Below are 20,216 nucleotides of genomic sequence, written 5' to 3' on the forward strand. Positions count from 1 at the left end.
TAAGATCCTGGCATCTGGTTCCATCACTTCATGGCAAACAGGAGAGGAAAAAGTGGAAGCAATGAGACTTTATTTTCTTGGGCTCCAAAACCACTGAGGATGGTGACCAGAGCCATGAAATTCAAAGACTCTTGCTCCTTAGAAGAAAAGCTATGATAAACCTAGACAGTGTATTAAAAAGCAGAGACATTACTTTGCTAACAAAGGTCCTTTATAGTCAAAGCTATGGGTTTTTCCAAGTAGGCATGTACGGATATGAGAGCTAGATCATAAAAAAGGCGGCGTGCTGCAGAATTGATGCTTTCAAACTATGGTGCTGGAGAAGATTCTTGAGAGTCCCCTGGACAACAAGGTGATCAAACCAGTCAACCCTAAAGGAAATCAACACTGAATATATTCATGGGAAGGACTGATGCTGAAACTGAAGTTCCAATACTCTGGCCACCTAATGTGAAGAGTCAACTCACTGGAAAAGATCCTGATGCTGGTAAAGATTGAGGGAAGGCGGAGAAGGGGGCAACAGAGGATGAGATGTGTCGATGGCATCACTGACTCAATGGAATGAGTTACAGCAAACTCTGGGAGATAGTGAAGGACAGGGAAGCCTGGAGTGCTGCAATCCATGGGGTCACAAAAAGCAGGACATGACTTAGCAGCTGAACAACAACATCATTTACCCATTAAAACTATACAATTCAGGACTTCCCTGGTGGTCCAGTGGCTAAGATGCTATGCTGCCAATGCAGGAGACCCAGGTTCAATACCTGGTCAGGGAACTAGATCCCACATGCTGTATTAAGACCTGGCATAGTCTAACAAATATTTTTTTAAGTATACAACTCAAAGACATATTCAAACTGATTTTAGAAAATCTTCATCACCTCAAAAAGAAACCTCATAACCTTTAGCTATGGGCCTAGCTACCCTTTTCACCATTCTCTCACCCTTCTACCCTAGGAAACCTCTAATGTACCTTTTCCCCCTTTTGGATTTCTCTATTCTGGACTTTCACATGAATGGAATCACATAATGTGTGATCTTTTGTCACTGGCTTCTTTCACCCAGCATAGTGTTTTGGAAGTTCACCTATGTAGCACGTACCATGTAGAAGCTATCAGTCCTATTTCCTTTGTGGTCCAGCAGTATTCTGTTTGCAGATGTGACATATTTTGTTAGTCCACTGGCCTGCTGACAGATAGCTGGGTTGTTTCTACCTGTTGGTTATCTGGAATAATGCTGCCATGGATATTTGTGTACAAGTTTTTGTGTAAACGTGTTTTCAAGTCTCTTGGGAAGATGCCTAGAAATGAAATTGCTGAATCACATGGTAACTACATTTAATGATTTGAGGAAATGCCAGATTGTTTTTCAGAGCAGCTGGGCCACTTTAACATTCCTGTTGAAACATGTAAGAGAGTTCAGATTTCTCCACTTCCTCACCAACACTTGATATTATCTGACATTTTCATTCTAGCATTCCTAGTTGGTATGAAATAGTATGGTTTTTATTCGCACTTCTCTGACAACTAATGTTGTCAAGCATTCCATGTGCTTGTTAGTCATTTGCATATCCTATTTGGAGGAAGGTCTACTCAGATCCTTTGGCCATTTTTAAATTGGGTTCTCTTTTTATTATTGGTTTCTAACAATTCTCCACATATTCCAGCTACTTATTAGATAAATAATTTTCAAATACTTCCTCTCATTATGTGACAGTTTTTTCACTTCTTGATGGTGTCCTTTAAGGCACAAAGGTAATAATTCTGATAAAGTTTGATTTATTTACTCTTTTATTGTTCATATTTTTGGTGTCAATATCCAAGAAACTAGTATGAAATCCAAGGTCATGAAGATTTATTCCTATATTTTCCCCTAAGACTTTTACAGTCTTATGTTTAGGACTTTGATCCATTTTGAGTTAATTTTTGTGTATGTAGGAGTTAAGGGTCCATCTTCATTCTTTTCTGTGTGTTACTCACAGACAAAAGGCTACTGAAAAGACTTTTCTTTTTCCCTGCATTGAATGGCTCTGGCAGCCTATCAAAATTCAATTGACCATAGATGTCTGGGTTTATTTCTGGGTTCTCTATTGTATTCCATTGGTCCTTGTACCAGCAAAGCACACCATCTAGATTACTACTGCTTTATAGTAAGTCTTGAAATTGGGATATATAAGTCCTACTATTTTGTTCTTTTTCAATACGGTTTTGGCTATTCCAGTCCAGTGCAATTGCACATGAATTTTAAAATCAGTTTGTCTATCTCCACAAATAAATCAGCTGATATTCTGTTGGAGATTATATTGAATCTGTAAAGTTTTGAGGGTATTGCCATCTTAATAATGTTGTCTTACAATTAGTGAACACGGGGTGTTTTTCATTTATTTTAAGATATAATGGTCTACATAATTCAAAGACTTCAGCATCTATACCAGCAGATATATAAAAATTATGTAATCGTTAATCAAATATTTCCTATTAAATTAAAACTCAGGAAAAGCAGAGTTTTATAAGACAAGCTGTTTACTAACCAATTCTAAGCTCATAAGTCAAAGGACATACTGTGGCATTTCCAAAGAGAAAGTTTAAAAATCAGAGATAATTAGGAATTTCTACCTGATGCCTTTATCATTTACTAAGAGGCATTAGTTCCTTCAAAAAAAAAAAAGTAGAAGATATTTAAATCCCTCCTCCAATTTTGAAGGGAAAAGAGAACTGAAGAAAATGACCATTACTACTAGTATATATTAATTTGAAGTGTATAGACCTAGATTTCTCTACTTAATTACAGGTAATCCCTTACAGATTGCCTGGGCAATCATCTGAGTTCCATGTTGATAGACACGATCAATACTGATGCTAACCCCAATGGGAGATACATATGTGCTTCATTCAATTTCCAAAATTAACTCTAATGGTTGAAAAGCTAAATTAGAAAAAGAGAAAGACTTTTCTTCCCAGAAATCACTATTCCTCTAGCCTTTTGCTTCAGTAAGGCAGTTTAACTGGGGCGAGGGGGAGGGGGGATATGCCCACTTTATATCCACACAAGCATCTAGAGTTTACTAACTCTAGGGTTTCACCTGCACTGCAGAGCTGAAAAGGCAACTATTCTACTTCCACAAAGAGTCAAATCTAAAACTCTTGGCTCTTTCACCACAATTGTCTGCATGAGAGAGGCTGGCTAACATTTTGGGCCTTAATCAAGCATCAGAGGCCCTTACTGAGCACAAGCAAAGGAAACCATTCCATACGAGTCACTAGCCATTTAAAACCCAGTGCTGTTTTCTCCTCCACAATACGCTGCCTTTTTAAAAAACTCCTTTCCAAATTCTACTTTCCTAGTATCTTCTCCTCCATCAGCAAACTTGAGACTTCAAATATTAAGTAATAAGAGACTTCTTTCCACTCTTATATAGAAATCTCAAGTTTTTTGCCACATACCTAAGAATATGTTAATGGACTAGTACACAAAACTCTTAGGATACCTGTCAAAACGAATATGCAAACTATCCTCACAAAGAATCACATATTGGGATACTGGACAATACTGCCAATGCAGGAGACATAAAAGATGTGGGTTCAATCCCTGGGTCAGAAAGAACCCCTGGAGTAGTAAATGGCAATCCACTCCAGTATTCTTGCCTGGAAAAGTCCAGACAAGAGAAGCCTGGTGAACTACAGTCCACGGGGCTGTGAAGTCAGGACATGACTGAGCGACGGAGCAATGTATAAATATAATAAATACTCATAAACATGACTTCAAAACATTTCAGGATATCCTGTGTCTTAAGAGTAATTTTATCATATGCCATTATTTTTAAAACGTAAAAGATATATACTAGTACATTCTAAATTATTCAATTAATCAGAATATTCGTTAAAGCAAGTCATCCGATTCCTTAACCTCTCACTCTGTGAGCTGAAGGTCTTCCAGAACTTACTGGACTATATATTACAGCAGCATCCAAGCCATCACCTCGCCCAAAGGGTTTTTTAAAAACTGCATTCTGGGTGAAGGTGTGTGTACCGAAAAGAATCTATGGAGAGGAAGATACGAGAACATTCAACGACACCTCAAATCACACATTTTACAGTTTAGTTATGTCAAGTTTTTTATACAGGACAAAGGCATGAGAAAGAGATTTGGTATTAGCAAATAGCTCAGAAAGAAACTCTACTTCCCCCCAAACCATAGAGCTGCCTCTTATCCCTCAGAAAAAGACCTGCTAGGAATAAGTGAAGTCCTTTCAAACACACTGGATTGTTTCACATTGAATTATGATTACTCATAACTGCAAAAAAAAACAAAAACACCCAAATCTGAATATAATTACAACATCCAATCTTGAAATAAAGAGTACAGTGTATGGAAAAACCCCCCTGCAAACTACTTTGGGAAGAAAGAGATGGGCAGTCGAGTTGAGGGATATCAACAGAGTCCTTTTCCTCACTTCAGTCCTTTAAACTTTCCACAAGCACACCCAAGGGTGGAGAAAGTGCTTGTATTGAGGAAAGGAAACTGTTTTGAAAATTACAAAAAGTTCACAGAACTTGAGTCTTACGGGATCCCTGTAAGTATCATTATTCTTCCCTAAGAGTCTCACTGCTTTAGTAACTGCTCAACCAGGATTGTGAGAGCTCCCCAGAAGGCACACTGCATAATGCCATCCCAAAGAACGCACAAACACACACAGAGGACTCGGTCAGCAGCTGCCCTGACATCTGAAGGCTCCAGTGAGCTGCCACTAATTCCAGCGAAGCATCTGCTGTCCCCACAGGTACTCAGGCCACCTGACACAGGCACCTGTGCGCCTCGGCGCCTGATCGGCACCAGCGGGTAAGAACTCGTCCCCCAGGAAGGTACCAGCTCAGAAGAAGCAAGTGACCTCAGGACGAACACACAGGTCAGCCCGCCCTTCGTACCGGCAAGTCCACACTGACGTCGGTCCCATCCAGAAGGGACACCCGGCAGGTGATCACGGCCCGCGCGTCCCCGGCCGCAGGGATGTGCGTGGCCGCGCGCTGGGCCTCACGGAGCCGGTCCTTCTCGGCCTGCTTGCGCATCGAGCGGCGCCCGAGCGTCCTGCGGAAGAAGCTCAGCATCGTGTCACTGCGGAACCAAGAGAAAAGGGGTCAGTGGTCTCCCATAATAAGCTCTCAGACAAATGGTGTAGTTTAGTAAAGTTCTCTGGACATTAGAGATGTTATTTAAAAAAACACCTGGTCAAGTAAATTTGAAAAAATTAAAACTGGCTACTTTAAAGAACTTAACATAAAATAGACCTCACGGCATTGAGCTCAGAGCAATTTTAAGCTTTCTGGACTATGTTGTAAGAAGCTAATCTGCCAAGAAAGGGGTAAACATTTATTAAATTCAGCAGGTCTTTTGGATCAATAAATTATGTCTACAACAGTCATACACCTCTACAAACACTAGGATACAACGCCATATGCTAAGGTACCCTTTGATGATAACCATCCTCACAAGTTTCATTCCTTCTCTGACCATTTACAGTACTAACACAAAAATAATCACCTATTTTAGCTAAAATACAAATGTAATTCAAATGAATGTTTTTATCACATATTCTACTATTATTTACAGACTTTAAGCTGCTACACAATAGAAACAATTGTTTACAATGTCAAATTAATGTTACTTCTTTCCTTATCTCCATTAAGAACATTAAAGTTAATCGAAATAATTTTTTCCCAATTATTAATTGAAATAATTAAGAGGTTAAATACAGCACATATAAAATGAAAACATCACTAAAAACTACCTTGCTAAAGTTTAACTTCCAAAACTAAGAAGAGTTTGAGAAAAATAAGTACATGTAACTAAGCCAAGAAATAAATTATTAATTACAGAGAAAACAACTTGTGCAGAGAGGGAAAAAAAATCACAGTGCACTTTATGACTCAGCTAATAATTAAGTCATAATGTATTAACATTAATACTGATCTAACCATAAGTAAGCTGGGAGGGATTGGGGGCAGGAGGAGAAGGGGACGACAGAGGGTGAGATGGCTGGATGGCATCACCGACTCGATGGGCACGAGTTTGAGTAAACTCCCAAGAGTTGGTGATGGACAGGGAGGCCTGGCATGCTGCAATTCATGGGGTGGCAAAGAGGCGGACACGACTGAGCGACTGAATTGACTGACTGACTGAACCCTAAGTATAAAGTAACGATAACTCAGAGGAGGTGGCTAATACAGGTCAGGGTGAACTGAGAGCTAATTCCTCATCTTGCCTGGTAGGAATTCAATAGGTAGTTCATGAAACTACAGGAAACTAAAAATCAAGAAGCAACAATGAGCTTATTATTTAAAATATGAAAGTGGTTGCCTTGAGGAGGAAGAAAAATTCAGGAGAATGCTCTTTTGTGGAAGAAGACTTAATATCAAATGACTCTTACCACTAGATAAACTTGATAAAAATAAAAGCTAATTTAAAAATAAACAAATGCTATTATATGAAAACATAAGTATCCATAAAGATTACTGTACACACATTACAAGTAAGGATGTAAGTGAAAGTCGTTCAGTCGTGTCCGACTCTGCCATCCCATGGACCCCATGAAATTCTATAGGCCCAGAATGCTGGGGTGGGTAGCCGTTCCCTTCTCCAGGGGATCTTTCCAACCCAGGGATCGAACCCAGGTCTCCTGCATTGCAGGTGGATTCTTTACCAGCTGAGCCACCTTCCGGCATAATTCACTTGTACATTCATCTGTTTATACCTTAAAGAAATAGCTAAAATTTCAGATAGTGTTTCAGTTTACAAAGCACTCACACGTAACATCTGGGCCCAGTCTCCTCCTCAGGCTTCTTTTCCCGTGGACAATGCTCCCTTTGGACCTTGCTGGCCAGTCTTATTTCAGCTGTCTACAAAAGGCTGTACTTGTCACCCTAAGGCTTCTAACCCCCTTACGTCAGAAGATCCCTACTTGTTCCTTTTAAAATTCTACCTGTATCTCCCCTGAGCAACATTCTCTGACATCTAAAGAGTTAGTCGTTCCCATAAGACTTTCACTGAACCATGAAAATATTTTTGTCTCACTAATCAGATTTTAATTATTCATTTACACGCCTGTCTCCTTTACTGTAAGCTCCTGAAGGATACAATTCCTACTTTGAATACTTAGCCACTTAGCACATTTCATCATCAAATGCAACAAATGTTTACTTTGGAGATTGAAGTAAACAATCTCCATTGGTACTCAGAAAAACTCCCTAAAAATATTGTCTTATTTTGATACGCAACCTAAAAGTCACAGAAATTAAACCCACTGACCAAGTCCATTATTTAGTAAATAGTGAAGACAGGGGCTCAAACTCTGATTTTCTGACTCCAAATCTTGGTCTTTCATGCAAAACTCACATTATAGAAATAAGAAAGAAATTATCAAAGACCACAGCTAAAAAGATGCTGAGTAAAAATGCAATCATAGAACATACATGATGAATTTGTTTTTTAAAACTTAATTTGGCATATTCAAGAAATAAACGGCAAGCGGATGAAAAAGAGAGATACAAAGGAAACTACAGATTCAGAGATAATCACAAAATGTGGACCTATTTTAGATTCTCCTTAAGTTATCAGATGTTATCAATGAGGGAAGCTAGGTGAAATATACATGGGAACTCTGTACTACTGTAATTTTGACCTAAGTCTAAAATTATCTCAAACTAAAATATTTTGTCAATCATACATTTACTATTATATATATAAAACTTACAAGAAGTCTTGCATAACCAGCTGATGTTTTAAACTAAATGCATTTGTAAACACGATAAAAATAAAAGCTGAAATATTAAGTAGCATTTAAAAAATAATTCAGTAGCTATAAATTGAGAATTACAACCTCATTTTACAAGTATGAATACTCCTATGTAATTAGATAAACTCGCAAAACCATGACAGTTGTCATCTGAACTTTCTAAGGACACAAATTATACACATACACATCTGAACACCAATTGGATTGTTTATGATAATCAAAGAAGTACTGCCAATTTTCTTTTGGATAAAATAGTGGCATTAAAAATACGTTTTTTAAGAATAATCTTTTAAAAATACATATTGAAACATTTATAGAAGAAATGATATGATTTCTCAGACTCATCAAAATAATACAAGAAGAGAGTTAAGTGGGAAGAGATGAGACAAACTGACCAGATTACTGGCCACCAACTGTTGAAGCTGATGGGTACACAGAGACTAATAATATTCTTCTGACTACTTCTGTATATGTTGAATTTTTCATAATAAAAAAGCTTTTTTAAGGGAAAAATGCTCAAAATGCACTACAACTTTGTGGTTCTTAGGAAGTAAATGAATTATAAAACAAGTTTTCTTTCACCTCATCCTACATCTTAAAAATAAAATCCATTATATAAGTAGAGTTAACTTGCTAAGGAAAAATACAACTTCTTTCTTATTTAATAACTATGTATTTTGAACTATGAAACTCAATGCCACAAACAAGTTTTTTAATAAAAAAAATATGAAAACACTTATATGAAAACAAATTTCAGATGGGCTAAACAAGTAAAAGAAGTACTAGGAGAAAACAAACATTATATTAGGGTGATGGGCTTTTAAATTGTTTTCGGCAAAAAATATTTTTGAAGGATTAACATGCAGTTTAATAAAGAACTATCACACATAGTTAAGATAAACAACCCAGAAGAGAAAAAATGGACACGATATGAAGAAACAAGCTCTAAAATAAGACATGCAATAAAGAAATACTCATTACAAAGATGTTCAACCTCAGTAGTAACCAAAGAAATCCAAATTAAGAAAAGATACTGTCTTTTAAAAGACTCTAGATACCCAGTATTGAAAAGGATCTGTGAAAAACACTGACGTTCACACACACTCTTTCACAGCAATTCTATTTCTGGTAGGATATCCTAAAAAGAAATGTCCCATATGTGCTCCAAGCCATAGAAACAAAAATTTTCAAGGCATAATTAAGAAAACGTTAAATGCCTCTATCAACACGCAAGTAGTTAAATAATGGTTCATCCAATGGCACACAACACAGCTGTTTTTATAAAATACAGCTGACACAGACACTTTATACTTTATATATACACACACACAAAGGCATTTAGGACACACAAACTTAAATGAGGCTATCTCTAGAAAGGGTCCTGTGGAGGTACTTAACTTTTCTATAACAAGAATATATGAATATGTTAGGAGTTTATTTTTTAAATTTATTGTTCATTTTTAAAAGCCTTGCAACATTCCCTTCCCACCCCCACCCCCCGTCACGCTTTTCCCACCCCGCCCCCACTCCCAGCACCCGTCACCAAGCCGCAGCAGTGGATTTAGGCAACCACCAATCAGATTGCTGTTAACAATCTTTAACTGCCTCGCTCCCGGCTCCAGCTCCTCCTCCGCCCCGACCCTTCCGGCGCCCACTCCCCTCAGCTCGCTCGGCTCTAGTAACTCTCCCACTCAGCCCAGGCGTCTTTCAACTGGGGGCCCTTTTTCCGCCTCAGCTGCTCCAGCTTTCTGGAATGCCCCTTCCCCTTCAACTTCCATCGCTACCCAACCCCACCCTAACCCCCGCCTCCCACCTCACATGGCCATCTTCAGATTTCTGGCTGAAATGTCTTTTCCTCAGAAAATCAATCCCTGCTTTCTAAATCAGGGTCTCCTTTTAGTACCACCAGGGTGCTCTTTGCAACCCTTAAGATACCAACTTGTTCCCCCACCAAGACGCAAGGGCAGAGACCCAGTCTGACTCGTTCCCCACGCTGACCCAGCGGGCACTGCAATATGCGTATCAGGCACTCAATAGGAGCGTGTCTGAAATGGCACAATGGAATTTTTGGTTGGTAGGTGTATATGTGTGTGTGTGTGTGTGTATACACACATTTTTTTTTTAAATAGTATTGAATCTATTACGCCTGACTTTTCAGCTATGAACTAGAAGAGTTTAAGTGGAAAACTGCAAACCGAAGTCATCCATTTACCACCTAAATTAACTTTTTTTAAATACATACCTAAAATTCAAAAGTTTGTCGTGACATGTATACACTCTCCTGTGACTGGTGGACGCAACCTTTGATAAACAATTGCTACCCCCACCCCAAGGAACTATTACTCGCAGCAAGAACACCCTGGGTCTTTCTAAACCCTGTCTCCAGTACTTGCTTTCTGACAAAGCTATAAGCCAACCTACAGCGAACACCATCAGGATATTAACACCCTTCATCCTAGTCATCCCAACACAGAAATCATCTGCAAGGGAGTAATTCAACAGTTAATCACACATATGGTTTCCAGTGAACTTTACCTAAAGAAGAAAACCTGCAAACTAGCTTATGTACAAACAATCCCCTGTGTCAGATTCAGCAATCTGTTAGAGGACAGAAATGGAATGAAAGGAAACTTTTCCCTAACTCTGAAAAACACACGATATTAAAACATAGCCAAAAGGTATAAAATACTCGGCTATTGCTGGTCAGACAGAACCATAAACGGTCGTGCTACTGAAGCCGACCCCAGGAGCCATGCATTGGGCCCGGCCGCGGAGCGCAAGGGAGAGCGGTTCCCGGAGCCCCCATACCCCTACCCCCACCCCGAACACCTGCCCGTCTGCCTCCAGTGCGCGTCAGCCCAGCGCGCTCGCTACCAGTCCTCGGTACGTCCCGGAGCGACCACGTCCGCCCGCAGGTGGACGCTCGTCCGGCCTCCCTCCCTCCCTCCCTCCGCGCCGGCCCCTCGGCCACCGCCCGCCCGCCCCTGGCGGGACATGTTCGGCTGCCGACCTCGAAGCACCGGGCCGCCTGAGGGTCCCCGGCGAGGCCGCAGCCCCGGTGCCGGCGAGGAGGGCGCGAGGAGCCAGGCGGGTGGCGCGCTTACCTGGCGGCGACCACTCGAGGCCACTGGAGGGGAGAGGGCCGCGCGAGGCGGTGAGGGGGCCGCTCCGGGGAAACGCTGAGAAATGGCGGCCAGAGGCGCGCCCACCGCACTAATCCCGGCGGACCCCAGCCGCAGCCGCCCCTCCCTTAAAGCCTCTAAGCTCCGCCCTAGAGGCGGGGCACGCCACTCTTAAATGGGCAATGACACCGCCCCGGAAATGGCGGGGCGGGGCGATGCTCGGGTTAAAGCGGCGATGCCGACCTGGCTCGAGAGCTGACCGCAGGTTTAAAGGGGCGCTGCCAAAGCCGGGTCCCCTGAGGGTGCGCGCCCGCGGCGCCCCCACGTTAGTCCTGTCACAGAGGCGGCTTACCCTGCAGACGGAGTCCGGCGTCAGGTACCGCTAGGACATGCTATCAGCCCTTCAGCAAATTAATTCACTCAACAAATATTTACTTGCCCGGCTGTTTTCTGGAGACAAGAACAGTAAGGCAGCGGCGGGAAATAGGAAATTTCTGCTTAACAGGGAACGCTGCATCCTTTCTGTGTACGGAGAATTCAGGGAAGTGCCTGCGATGGGCCAGGGTGTATTCTGGACAGTGGCGATACCACGGATAAACGGGGCAAACTTTTTGCCCTCGTAGGCGTTCAGAGCTGGCAGGAAAGAGAGAAAGTGCATGTCACCGGTTAGTAAAGTTCAGCACTATTCCTGGTTCTCCTTGGGCACTAGGGTTGCGTGCGTGCGTGCTAAATCGCTTCGGTCGCGTCGGACTCTGCGACCCCATAGACTGTATCCCACCAGGTTTCTCAGTCCATGGGATTTTCCAGGCAAGAATAATGGAATGGGTTGCCATTTCCTACTCCCTGGGGTCTTCCAGATCCAGAGATTGAATCTGCGTCTCCTGTGTCTCCTGCATGGGCAGGCGGATTCTTTAGCACTGCGCCACCGCGGAAACCCCAGGTACTAGAATTAGGCATTGCTAAATGACAGAGAAAACTGGAAGCCGGGACAGAGGGAGGGCTGGTGATCTTACACAGACTGGTAGGCAAAGAGGAAAGTCTTGGAGTGAGGGCCTGAAGGAGATGAAGGCGCGCCCCAGCATGGCCTGCGCGGTAAGCAGGGTGGCTAGGGGTAGGGACAGAGGGAAGAGCCCTGGGACAGAGGCAAGTCAGGACAGAACTGAGCTGAAGGGGCCCCCAGACCTTGGGCAGAGCGCCGAGGGTTCAGTGGAGGACCTGCTGGCTGGAAGAAGGGCCCTTCCTAGGGTTTGGCACTGCCAGTTTGACCCTGCACCACCCCAAGTCTGAACAGCTGGGCTTGGTAAGGACAGCTGGCTTCTGCCCTCTGCACTGTGAGCTGGGGCAACTCAACAGGAACTGGAGTTGCCCAAAGGGCTTCACTCATCTGCATGGTATCTCAGCTGGGGTGGCTCTTAGGAGCAGCTGGGTTGTCTTGGGCATCTCCAGCAGGGTACTTGAAATGACTGAAGCCCCTCAGAGTGAAAACTGAAGCTCCAAGGCCTATTAGGGCAACGCCCAGAATCACACACAGTCACTTCTGTTCTCTGTTATTGGGTGAAACATGTCAGAAGGCAAGCTCAGGGATAGGAACAAGATTCCACCTCTATTTTTTTTTCCCCTAATAGTATTTTTTTTTATTCCAGGTATTTTTTATTTCTTCAAATTTATTTGCCAGGAGTGACTGATTGGGTCCCATCGTCGTCATGGAAATGGCTTTAAGAGAAAACTGGTCAGGTGAATATTATTGCTTCCTGTTTTCAACCAGTAAATAGTTGCCATTGATAAATAGACAGCTAATAGTCTGTCAGGAATGCTGAAGATGTGTTATATAATACAACATGCCTAGTCACAGGAGAAAAACTAGGAAATAACTTAGGTGAACTTCTTGATTTCATCATACAGGACAAGCACAAAAGCCCCGCCCATGCCTCTGAGAACACTGGACCACGAGTCTTTGAAAAAGGCTTTGGCTCCTTCGTCACGAGCAATCTTCCTCCAGCAGTCAAGCGTGCCTGTGTACATGATATCAGTTCCTTTGAGCCCTGACTGCATCATCATGCAGCGACGCACAGTGTCAAACGGATATAGGAAGTCAACCCAGCAACTGCCGTGACCGACTGTGCAATCATCCAGCTGATGAAGATATGTATGTTCTTGGGACCTGGAAGTATTCCCTTGGCAGTGTCATAGATACCGAAGTAGGCAGCTCGGTAGATGATAATATCCTGCACAGACACGTTAAAGCCTTGGTACAGGCCTCTAATCCCGTCAGATTTGTAGCTCTTAACCAGGCAGTCACCGAGGCCTCTGAATTCCCTTTCAGCTCCAGCTTTGCCCACGTCGGCTGCTGGACGGGTACGGGCAAAGTCGAGAGGGTACACGAAACACAGGGACGTGGCCCCAGCAGCACCACCTGATGTCAGATTCCCTGCAAAGTAGCGCCAAAACTGGGTCCTCTTGTCCACACCACCCAGGAAGATCTGCTTGTATTTATCTTTGAAGGCAAAGTTGAGAGCCTACGAACCATGCAGTCTATGATGCCCTTGTACTGCTTATCTGCAGTGATTTGCTTGCTGGCATGCTGCACCTGCAGCAGCAGCTTCACCCGCTCGATGGGTGCAACCGCGGTCTTGGAGATGGCCGTGGCCACTCCACCTGCCAGGAAGTCCTTGGCAGAGGACACGGTGGCATCTGTCATCTTGGAAGGAAAGAGTAAGCAAACAACTGAAAGATCGGCGAGGAACCGGCTTGGACTCCAGGGCTCTGGGCTTTTTTCCCCTAATAGTATTAAAGTTGTTGTTGTTGTTATTCAATTGCTCTGTCGTATCCAACCCTTTGCAACCCCATGAACTGCAGCGCACCAGGCTTCCCTTTCCTTCACTATCTCCCAGAGTTTGCTAGAACTCATGTCCATCCAGTGGAGATGCCATCCAACCATCTCATCCTCTGTTGACCCCTTCTCCTCTTGCCCTTGGTCTTTCCCAGCACCAGAGTCTTTTCCAATGAGTCGGCTCTTCGCATCCAATAGCCAAAGTATTGGAGCTTCAGCATCAGTCCTTCCAATGAGTATTCAAGGTTGATTTTCTTTAGGATTAACTGGTTTGATCTCCAGTTTGATCTTTTGCTGTCTAAGGGACTCTCAAGAGTCTTCTCCAACACCACAATTTGAAAGCATCAATTCTTCCGTGCTCAGCCTTCTTGATGGTCCAACTCTCACATCTGTATGTGACTACAGGAAAAACCATGCTGCTGCCACTAAGTCGCTTCAGTCGTGTCCGACTCTGTGCGACCCCATAGACGGCAGCCCACCAGGCTCCCCCGTCCCTGGGGTTCTCCGGGCAAGAACACTGGAGTGGGTTGCCATTTCCTTCTCCAAGGAAAAACCGTAGCTTTGACTATATGAACCTTTGTTGGCAATGTGATGTCTCTGCTTTTTAATATGCTGCCTAGGTTTGTCATAGCTTTTCTTCAAGGAGCAGGCGTCTTTAAATTTCATGGCTGCAGTCACTGTCCACAGTGATTATGGAGCCCAAGAAAATAAAGTCTGTCACTGTTTCCATTTACAGTATTTGTAGAGAAGCTTTCTTCTTCTGTTTTTAAAAAATAGCTTCATCAATAAGACATCTTTGAATTTTAGCTCAATAAAAAAGCAATGATGCAGCCATTAAAAAGAATGAAATAATGCCATGGATGGACCTAGAGATTATCATACTAAGTGAAGTGAAGCGAGTCAAAAAGACAAATACCATATGATGTCACTTATATTTGAAATCTAAAATATGATACAAATGAACTTATCTACAAAACAGAAACTCACAGACACAGAGAACAAACTTGTGACTGCCTAGGAGGAGAGGGTAGGAGAGGGATGGATTGGAAGTGTGGTATTAGCAGGGACAAACTATAATATACAGAATGGATAAACAACAAGGTCCTACTACATAGCACAGGGAACTATATTTAAATCCTGTGATAAACCATAATGGGAAAGAATATGAAAGAAGAACGTACATATATGTATAACTGAGTCACTACCCTCTACAGCAGAAATCAACACAACATTGTAAATCAGCTATACTTAAAAAAAAAAAAATGATGACAGTGATGCATCATGGGGGGAGGGAGGGAAGTGGTTCATGTATAGATGAAACCAGAAAGGGCCAGGGCGTGAAGCTGGGTGATAGAATCATTAAAATATTCTGTCATTTTATGTACAGGTTTACATTTTTTTCCATAGTAAAAAGTTTTTAAAAAAAAAACTATCTGGGCCATGTACCCCATGGAAAGCCTTCCTGAGACCCAGGAATTAGATTACACAGTTTGAGAACTGTTTGGTCTTGAGTGCCATCCACTCACTCTATCAGGGCTGTCTCTATCCAAGCATTATCAGTGTTTATACATGTGAAAGCTGTATTGTGCTTTTTCTGTTTACTGATCAACAATGGAAACATTTCTGTCAATGTTTATAAAACGCTTCATTGTCCTAAACTGTTGCCTAGCAAGCTAGCTTAGAGAAAGGGTCCTCTTCTCTCCTTCCGCTTTATCCTTTTTGCTGTCTCCTGTCAAAGGTGGTGGGCTTCCCAGGTGGCGCTGGTGGTAAAGAACCTGCCTGCCAATGCAGGAGACATAAGAGACCTGGGTTGGATCCCCGGGTTGGGAAGATCCCCTGGAGGAGGGCATGGCACCCCACCCCAGTATTCCTGCCTGGAGAGTCCCACGGACAGAGGAGCCTGTGGGCTGCAGTCCATGGGGCTGCAAACAATCAGACATGACTGAAGCAGTTTAGCATGCAGCATGCATGTCAAGGGTAGTGTTGGAGTGAGAGAAATAGGCTGAGAAAGATTGTTACAGGTTGAAAGACATATGAAATCTTGGTGGATGAAATCTAAGGACCTAAGTCATAGGAGGCTGTGCTCTGATCATGAAAGATTTAATTCATCCCCTCACCAAATCCTCTCTTCAATCATAGATACCTGCTGCAACATTTCTGTTTTGTGGTGAATTAGCCCGCTAACTGCCTCCTACCTGAGACAGAGAATGCAGTCTCCTTAAACACAGCTGAATTAAGTAAAAATACACTTGGCTGCAAGTAATAGAGAACACAATTGACTGTAGCTTAAAAAAATAAGGAGTTTTTTTTGTTTTACCTAAATAATCTAAAGGCAGTTGGCTGCCTAGTATTGGTTCAGGTCAACAGTCCTATAGAATCCTAAACTCTTACTTTTTCTGTTCTGCTATTTGTATGTTGATTCTGGTTTTTATGCTTCTAGCCTACAGGCCGCAGGAGGGAGGCAGTGTTTCCAGCTCTTCTTCCTGAGTTTCAGAAATGAAAGGGAATGGGGAGAATATCTCCTTTTCCTGTAGCCTTGTCTTTTTGTTGAGGCCTGCGAGGGGGGGGGGGGGGGGGGCGGGGGGGAGGGGTGGTGGTGAGCGTTGCACCATATGATTTGCAGGATCTTAGTTTCCTGAACTCTCAGGTCCATAGCAGTAAAAGTGTTGAGTCTTAACCACTGGACCACCAGGGAATTCCTAGTGAAGCTGTGTCTTTAATTCAGGGAAGGACGTCCCAACACACCCTGTCTCATTGAATGGGCTTAACTGAAATAGCAGGAGAAAACGATACCATCACTGGTTTAGACCAATTAAAATTCACACTTGGGGTTTAGGGGAGAACCTGCTATCTCTGAGATTAAGGGCTCACTATCAGCTTCTTTAAAAAGTCCAAGATCTATTAGCAGGAAAGACAGGGTGTTATGAGGAAGAATGACTGTGGGCATGGTGTTGAAAGTGCCGACTTGAATAACCCACTTTTGGTGGAATGGTCCTGGCCATGGAAAGATTTTTCCTTTAGTGAATGAACATCCTTACCCTAGATTTCCACCAGTGTTTTAGGTCCTGGTTTTCTCTCTGGAGTAACAGAAAGGGGTGCATCCAGGTTTTGTTAGTTCTGAAAACCATACAGTTGTTGCGGGCAGGGGGCGGGGAGGCTTAAGTGAAATGAGACAAACTTAAAGATTTAAAATGAGAATTAGGGTCTTGGAAGGGGCCCACACAAGTCAGGAGCCCTAAAGCTTAAACATGATGATCTTCATGGTAAATCTGCCTTTGCCCACAAGGAGAGAGTTGCTCTTTCATATCACAGCCCTTTAAATAATGACACTGGTCCCAAGTCTACAAAACCCTCTCCTACTGTCCTGATTTCCAAGCTCCTTACTTTCTCAGTCAACTTGGCTGAACTGGTTCACACTGGTGGGGCCATTCATGCTGAGGCATCCTGAGCAGACAGAATTCCAGAATGAGAGTCAGTCTTACTGGAGGCTGAAGGGGCCCTGCCTTCCAAAAGCCTCCATTGTGAAAAGACCCTTGGTGATTAGTAGAACAATGCAGAAATCAGTGTGTGACTTCCAATAACCGGCACTGTCCTGTCTGCCTTGACCTCTTGAATTGTTCACTCTGGAGGCCAGCAGCCACCATGTCGCGAAGATACTCAAGAAGCCCTAGGCAGCCATGGATGGAGAGGAACTGAGGCCCCCCTCCAACAGCCAGCACCCACTCGCCAATCACGTAGGTGGGCCATCTGGCACAGGATGCTCCAGCCCCTCAAGCATTCCTGTGACAGGGCCCGACCAATATGTATCTGTGACTGAGTCAGAACCACCTACCTCCTGTCCCACAGAAACTATGAGCAATAATAAACATCTGTTGCTATTTTAAGCCAGGAAAAAAAGGAAGGAAGGAACGAGAAAGAGAGAAAGGAGGAAAGAAAGACAAGACCCTTTTGTTGTTCATTGTTCAGTCGCTCAGTCATGTCCAACTCTTTGGGACCCCATGGACTGCAGCACACCAGGCCTCCCTGTCCTTCACTATCTCCCGGAGCTTGCTCAAACTCATGTCCATTGAGTCCGTGATACCATCCAACCATCTCAACCTGTCGCCCCCTTCTCCTCCTGCCTTCAATTTTTCCAAGCATCAAGGTCTTTTCCAGTGAGTCGGCTCTTCACGTCAGGTGGCCAAATTATTGGAGCTTCAGCTTCAACATCAGTCCTTCCAATGAATATTCAGGGTTGATTTCTTTAGGATTGACTGGACAGTGGAAATCAGGAAGAGTTTATTTTCCAGACACTGGATGAGAGGAGCACTAACTAGTCAAAAATGCATATAAGTAAAAAAAAATAGAACACAAAAAAACTCATCAGGAAATACCACTAAGAGTTTCATTAGCATACAGCAGAGTCTAGACTTCAATTCAGAAACTAAAAGATCGAAAATAACTTTAAGTCTGTAAAATGAGGATGATACCACCTTCCTAACAGGGCAGTTATGAGGCTGGCATAAAATAACTTATCCGAAAATGTTTTCAGAGGCACACAACACTACATATAATGTAAATGTTACTGTCCAAGGAACAAAGGTACTTATGCACTGCCGATGGCAGAGGCTGGGTCAGGAGGGTAGAGGGGTCTGTAGCCTGGACCTGGGTCCATGCACTTGCATGCTTTCCTTATTCAGCTAAGTCTTTCCTGAGCCAGAATCTCATGTCTGCAAGTTCACCCTTCCTCTCTTTGCAAGTATTCCTGGCAGTAGTAAGACCTTAAACTAATTCATACTAAAGTATTAGCCACACAGGCTAAATGAAGGACACCTTAAAAGGATGGGGAGAGTTGGGGTAGAGGTGTGCAGAGATGGGACATGCAAAATAAACTGAAGTCAAATCACTTCTTCCTCCAAAGCACTAAGTCAGGCTTTTCCATACTTTTGGAGATTCAGGGCAATAAACCTGAGCATTCATATTCCATGAATCTGTATTTCATGCATCATTTTGTTCAGAATTATCTGGAACATAGCACTACTGATCTGGTGGTAGACACGCCTTGTTTATTCTGCTAGGGAAAAAAATTCAGAAAACCCTGGATGGCCTCAGGCAAGTTCATAATACTGAGTAACAGAGAGGCGGAAGTGAAAACATTTTCCCATCAGATTTGCCTAGTGGTGAAACCAGGATGAGACTGAGAGAAAAGGGGTGGAGCCAAAGCACAGAGCTTCTAGAAGTTACTGCGCATGAGTCACCTGGAGATGCTGTCACAAGGCTTGTGTCTGGGGTGGGACCTGAGCGTCTGCATTACCCACAAGCTGGCAGCTGGTGACACTGGCCACTCACAGGCTACACATTTGAACGAGGAAGCCCTTGGATGACCGCTGCATACCTTGACTGTGTGGCAGGACCCACAGAGGTGTTCTAGGAGACGAGCAGCACTGACCATGCTGCCCTGAATTCACAGGGACAAGCACCTGTCTTTCCTGGTGTCAGTTATCTATAAAATGAGGTAATTAGGACAGATGCTTCCTGAGGTCTCTTTCGGATCTTAAAATCAGTGATGCTATACCTATTTCAATACATGAGAGGATTTCATTTAATTTTACATAAACCAAACCTCAAAATTCCTTTGAAGGGAGAATTGAGGAAAACAAATGATCATATATTAACACATAAATGTAGAGTCTAGAGATAGTACAGATGAACCTATGTGCAAAGCAGAAACAGAGACACAGATGTAGAGAACAAGGAAGGAAAGAAGGGGTGGGATGAACTGGGAGATTAGGACTGGGACTGACATATATGCACTGTTGATGCTATGTTTAAAATGGATAGCCAATGAGAACCTACTGTGGACCCCAGGGAAATGCATGCAGTGTGGTGGTGACAGAGGGGGATGTGTACGCACACATGGCTGATTCACTTTGTAGTTCAGCAGACACTAGTAGAGGAGCATCCCTGGTAGCTCAGCAGTAAAGAAACTGCCTGCAACACAGGAGACACGAGCACAATCCCTGGGTCAGGAGATCCCCTGGAGGAAGGTGGGGCAGCCCACTCCAGGATTCTTGCCTGGAGAATCCCATGGACAGAGGAGCCTGGAGGGCTACAGTCCACAGGGTGGCAGAGAGTCAGACACTGACTGAGCACGCACGCAGAGAAACTAACAGAACATTGTAAAGCAACTAAACTCCAATTTGTAAAAAAAAAAAAAAAAAAAAGTTTAATTTTGGAGGAAAAAAGAGAATCATCCATTTTAAATGCTTATTTTCCAAACATTGATCTAGAATGTGAGGTCAGGTTAAAGTTATGACAGTCATTGTTCAAACAACTTCAAACATATAGATTGGTACTTTTTTTTTTTTTAAATTCTCAGAGAATATTAACTTTGGCTGTAGAATCAGACACCTCCATTCACTAGCTACTTAACTTCCAAAGGATAAACTGTGTTTTAATTTCCTCACCTGTAAAACGGAGATCCTCAAATATAGCT

General features: G+C 43.0%; 1 protein-coding gene and 1 pseudogene across 4 annotated transcripts in view; both read right to left on the reverse strand.

The window, feature by feature from the left end:
• Window positions 1–11,039, reverse strand: part of EPB41L5 (erythrocyte membrane protein band 4.1 like 5) — a 156,822-nt gene extending 145,783 nt beyond the window's left edge. For 3 of the 4 annotated variants that reach the window (XM_065931382.1, XM_065931380.1, XM_065931384.1), the window contains exons 1-2: window positions 10,894–11,039; window positions 4,926–5,112 (exon numbers count right to left, since the gene is read on the reverse strand). In XM_065931382.1, coding sequence (XP_065787454.1) covers window positions 4,926–5,105 — 180 coding nt within the window. In that variant the 5' untranslated portion in view covers window positions 5,106–5,112; window positions 10,894–11,039. Of the gene's footprint in view, window positions 1–4,925; window positions 5,113–6,801; window positions 6,951–10,893 lie in introns of those variants that run through there. The other variant, XM_065931381.1, reaches the window with a different exon arrangement.
• Window positions 11,040–12,590: 1,551 nt separating this feature from the next.
• On the reverse strand, window positions 12,591–13,609 carry LOC136163387 (ADP/ATP translocase 2 pseudogene; annotated as a pseudogene).
• Between the last annotated feature and the right edge of the window lie 6,607 nt (window positions 13,610–20,216).

The sequence above is a fragment of the Muntiacus reevesi genome, chromosome 3, assembly GCF_963930625.1.
Source record: "Muntiacus reevesi chromosome 3, mMunRee1.1, whole genome shotgun sequence".
Taxonomy (NCBI): domain Eukaryota; kingdom Metazoa; phylum Chordata; class Mammalia; order Artiodactyla; family Cervidae; genus Muntiacus; species Muntiacus reevesi.